General features: G+C 44.2%; 1 protein-coding gene across 2 annotated transcripts; it reads right to left on the bottom strand.

Annotated features, from left to right (window-relative positions):
- Window positions 1–344: 344 nt before the first annotated feature.
- On the bottom strand, window positions 345–3,625 carry hs6st2 (heparan sulfate 6-O-sulfotransferase 2). Of its 2 annotated transcripts, none has more exons than XM_084353322.1 (2): window positions 2,641–3,625; window positions 345–1,779 (listed from the first exon to the last, which is right to left on the bottom strand). In XM_084353322.1, exons 1-2 carry the CDS (start codon window positions 3,228–3,230, stop codon window positions 963–965), a joined length of 1,407 nt encoding a protein of 468 aa, XP_084209448.1. In that variant the 5' UTR covers window positions 3,231–3,625; the 3' UTR covers window positions 345–962. The 2 variants fall into 2 exon arrangements, with proteins under 2 accessions (XP_084209448.1, XP_084209447.1); XM_084353321.1 differs by having other exon boundaries at window positions 345–1,782; window positions 2,641–3,623.
- Window positions 3,626–4,947: the final 1,322 nt, after the last annotated feature.

Genomic DNA, 4,947 nt, shown 5'->3' with positions numbered 1-4,947 from the left:
TCAAGTCTTGAGCATTTGCAGTGTGCTGCTAAATCATTATTCAAAATTTAGGAGCAGCTGTCACAGCTGATCCCATTAATAAATCCGCCAAGGATCACACAGAAAATGGTTCAAATCCTATCCAACCAAATTCAAGAATTAACTAGGATGTCAACTACCGCCTCAGTATCTCCACTCAGGAATTTAGTTTTTTTTTGGTCAAAATAACTTCAGCGCTCCCTGCTGGTGTGCCAGAGGTTTGCAGGTGCAGCACAAAAACTTGCAGTCTTTTGTGCACGTGATCAGACAAAAGGACGTCAGACACAGAAATAAGATATCTCAGTATGGCAAGGATAGATCAATAGTACAGTGAATGTAAAAGCACTTTTATATAAAAACTGAAACTTGGGACACATTCAGTAATTTTACAACATTAGCAGTTAATGCTACACATTGAGGTATCTATTCCATTCTCCGTCTCTGTCACTCAAAAGACACTGAAAATCACAGGTACATTTCAAAATGTACGCATTTCAGACAAGACAACAATTTGGCAAACATATAGATTGTTAACCACAAATAGTAGTGTATTATTTATAGAAACAAGTATAACGTTGTTCTTTTTTAACAAAGAAAAAAAAATGCACATCCCCTCATTCGAAGCTAAATAACAAGAGTTCGGATGTGTTTAAATGCCAGCAGAACAGTCTCAGAGGCTCATGTGATCACTGGAAGGTATGGGACTGCAGGTACCCGGGCCAGCCTTTCTTTCTGTCAAATGTATCCATTATGAATGTCAGTTGTAGCAAAAACATACAATCAGAATCAATAAATAACTTGGTGTCATTTAAAACAGTTCATGGTGAGAAAAAAGAAACTTTAGTTGAAGGCATATATTAAAAAATGACTTGGATTCATTGACAACAGACAAGGCAGAAGTTGGCACACATATTATTAAGACACCCAACTTCTTGTTTGTGTCACTACCACTGTTCCACATTGCCCACGTAATCCTCCATGGTGCCGTTCTCTTCCATATCCCACCAATCCGTGATATCTGACTCCACACCGTCTCCATCAGAATCCCTCCTTTGCTCCTCTGTCACTACCGAGTGTCTCTCTGGCTGACACGGTGGTTCTGTGGGCTTCGGCTGCCTCCCTTGCTTCGTTGTGAGCCTTCCACGGAGCCGCCTCCTCTCCTGCTGCCTCCTCTCCCTGGCCTGCCTGCGCTCCTGCTGCCTCGCCACCTGGAAACGCTGCAGGAAAAGGTCACGGGCGTACTCGTACAGCTCCACGTCCCATCGGTTTAGCTCGAGGATTCTGCGCTGCGTCTCGGAGGGCACCTCAACACTGGAGGCGCGCGTGCCATTGAGCTGCGTGAAGGGTGCGATGAACTCCAAGTTGAAGGTACGCTCAAACAGATACTGGGTCTTACGCTGATACTCTGTCAGGCCAAAGAAGGCCATGCCGCGTAGATTACGTTTGGCGCTCTCCAGGAGCACCGCCCAGCGTTCTTCCTCGCTCATGGCAGAGCCGTTGTAGCAGCCCACCAAGCTGAGATCAGCCAGCATGCGGGTCTGTCTGTTGTTGGCCAGGTTGTAGGGGCAGTCCATGAACTCCTGCAGGGAGCAGCCTGACCAGTCATCTCCTGAGTAGCAGCTTGGCAGCTCAGACAGTGTCGGTGAACGTCCATCACACACGTGTAGGGAGGCCTTCCATGTAGCACCACGTTGCACGTGACGCCACTCGCTCAGGTAGCGTGATACTGGGTCTCTTAAGATGGTTATGTAATAATAGTTCCTACTGAAGAGAGAGAGAGAGAGAGGACATTAGATCTGTAATAAGACAGCTCAAATAGCATAATGGTGTCATTCAATAAATTGTGCTTCTACTAAGGTTTTCTTTAGTATCTTCTTCAGTAAGATCAGTGTTGGTTGAATACAATTTTAGGAAAACTACAAAACACCAATGATAACGCTTAGAGAATAGATTGGTTGGATTAGTTTGTCAAAAAGCCCTTAAAATGGTTTTGAATTGACACAATCTGAAAAAAAAAAAAAAAACACCTGAAGAGTCCTGCAGTTATTTGGTCTGTGTGGTGAAGAAGTGATTTTGCAGTAGGATTGAGGAAATGTAATCCACTACATTACATTCATCAGTATCGTTGAGAACATACCGGACAAGAAAAAGAGCGGCAACAACTAGTCAATAAATCAATTGGTCAAAGTTTTTGGATGATCGATTAATCTTTCCAATTTTTCGAGCAAAAATGTCAAACGCTTGCTGGTTCAAGCTTCTTGAATGTGAGGATTTGCTGCTTTTTGTCATTTATCATAGTAAGTAAAGTGTCTTGGACTGCTGCTTGGACAAAAGAAGCAATTTGAAGACGTAATTTTGGGCTCTGTGATTAATCGATGATGAAAATAATTGTTGCAGCCCTAATGAAAAAGCAAAGATCATCTTAGAAGCAGATTTTGACGACCTGCTTCTTCAAACTTCCTCCAAGGGGTCACATTCACACTCAGCATCATTCACACACCTTCAAGCAGGTCAGGCTGAAGGTTTCTATGAAGCATGTTTTAACACACAGTACATGCAGTTTACAGCTACAATCCATGAATAGTGTTTGCATGATTTCCATCCCAAGCATCCCTGTCTCACCTGGGCAGATTCTCGGGAACCTCTAGTGAGTCCATGCGTGACGGGACACAGTTGATCAGCTCAGTCCAGTCTGCGTGAAGCCCGCAGCTCCAGCCGGTGGAGAAACGGGAAAAGAGCCAAGTCTCTTTTTTACCTGGCCTGTAACAGGTACACTTCTTCTGGCCTGCGTGACACTCGCAGGGCCTCTCCAGCTGGATGTTTCGCACCAGGTGTCGACCAAACGTCGTGCCGCCCGTTTTTTGAATGTGCAGAAAAACAATAACATCGTCACCTTTGATGTTGAAGTCTACAACACGATTTAAATCGGCTCTGGTGAAGTTGAAGCGAGGGACAAAGCGGACCAGAGCCCCGTCTTCTGCAATGTAGGGATCCCTTTGGAGCCCGTCTTGGATTTCTTTGCCTCTGCTCCTGGTACCAGCTGCACCGCCGTCTTTAAACCAGGATCCCAGCTGGTGGAGCATCTGGCACTCAGATCTGCTCGGGCAAACATACTGGACCATAATGACGCCAAAGAGCAACACCATGAGCAGGACGATCAGGAGTCGGTGGTGGCTGCTGCTGCTGCTGCTGCTGCTGGACTTCTCATCCATTTTCCCGAGACGGACAGAAAAACATCACTCAGGCAGTCCGGATCCCTGCCTTGGCGGGGGAACCTCGAGAAATGGTGTGTATCAGGCCACCAAATGAAGGGAAAACAATAACAATGCAGCTGCTAGCCAGCTAACGAGAGCTAGCCACAGTGTCGACCGAGTCTCAGAAAAACGGACAATAGCTTCTTATAATTGTTGCAGTGTTGAAGGCAACAGCACGTACATATCTCATTCGGTGGTGTGGAGTAGTTTTTTTCCCGCAGTATTATTAGTTTTTTCTACAAAGCGATGATCTTTCACGCTGCAGTGGCGCCGTTGTCTCCCACAGCCACCGATTCTTGACCTTTCTTCCCAGCAGCCCCTGCGCTCAACATGGGCGTGTAAATTACGTCACCGTGCGGAACGTGCTAACAATCCAGAGCCGTGGACAAACAGAGTTACGCATCAAACGGCTGAAGCTGTTTCACGATCAAAGTGGCAATCAATTACGAATGTAATGAAAGTACAATACGGACGTTGTCATTGAAGTATGTGTTTAAATTAGAATAGGAATCTGTAGTAGTCTCATCGCCGAAATAGCTCAGTTGGGAGAGCGTTAGACTGAAGATCTAAAGGTCCCTGGTTCGATCCCGGGTTTCGGCATTTTGATACGTCAGAGAAAAATGGCTTCTCAGTTTAATACTCTAGTAATGAGCATGGACCAATCACTTTTAATGAATCCCTAAACCCGGAAGCCGGTTCCATCGTCTCAAAGTCTATGGGTTTTTTAAATGGATTTTCCGTAAAATGCCTGAAAATAGATCTGTGGTTACCACAGGTTTATGATATTTACATGTTTTGTTCTATGACATGAAATACATGACGTAATGTCCCGCAATTTAATTATAAAGAGCTTATGTGTCTAAACAATGGCAGTTGCTAAAAAGTGGCTTAATGAAGTTATGTCATGGATATTAAACATCATCATGCCGAACACGGAGATTGTCTATTCATAAGCGCGACTTTACAGGCCGACTTTAGTTGCAAACTTTTCTAACTCTAACTTTACAATTTATAGATTATCAATTTACAGAAAACGTGTATAGCAATTATGTAGTAAGATGCTTAGTGGTGCTGAACAAAACGTGTAAATATCATAAGATTGTGTTTACCGCAGAGCTAATTTTTAGCAATGGTCCAACATCCAATTCAAAAGTCCCATAGTGTCCTTTTCATGACTTCCCACATGAGATTTGTGAGAACAAGGCTCTGTATTAGCTCACATTACCTCTAGTTGTCTTGTGTCTGTAACAGTAAGAGGTTTAAAAGCTTTTACTAATTGGAATCATCCCAGAGGACTAACTGTTGTTGCATCAGGATTTTTCCCACATGCAAACTCATGCTGCAGACTGTCAAGTTCCCTTTAATTGCGAGTTCCCTTTAGGTTCAACTGCACTGTGCCTTCATGGATGCTGACATATTTCTTGTGTGGTAGCTTCCCTAAATGACTAGGTTATCAGTAGGACGGGGGGTAGTGGGTGGATGTCTGTCCCAGAGAGAAGAATTTCACCCCAGCTCCTCCCCACATTCCTCGCTACCAAACAGTGGCATCCAATCTGGACCTCTGGGGCAATGGGCTACTAAAAAAAATTCAGTGTCGACCTATAAGCTATCTCTAGTGCCATAGTTGTCAGTCCTGCTGTTTTTTTAAAAATCCTACATCTTATTAACTGCAGGA

The sequence above is a fragment of the Pagrus pagrus genome (genome assembly GCF_965226575.1).
Source record: "Pagrus pagrus genome assembly, chromosome: 5".
NCBI lineage: Eukaryota > Metazoa > Chordata > Actinopteri > Spariformes > Sparidae > Pagrus > Pagrus pagrus.
The sequence above is the reverse complement of the archived record's forward strand: the minus strand, read 5'-3'. Positions and strand labels throughout refer to the sequence as shown.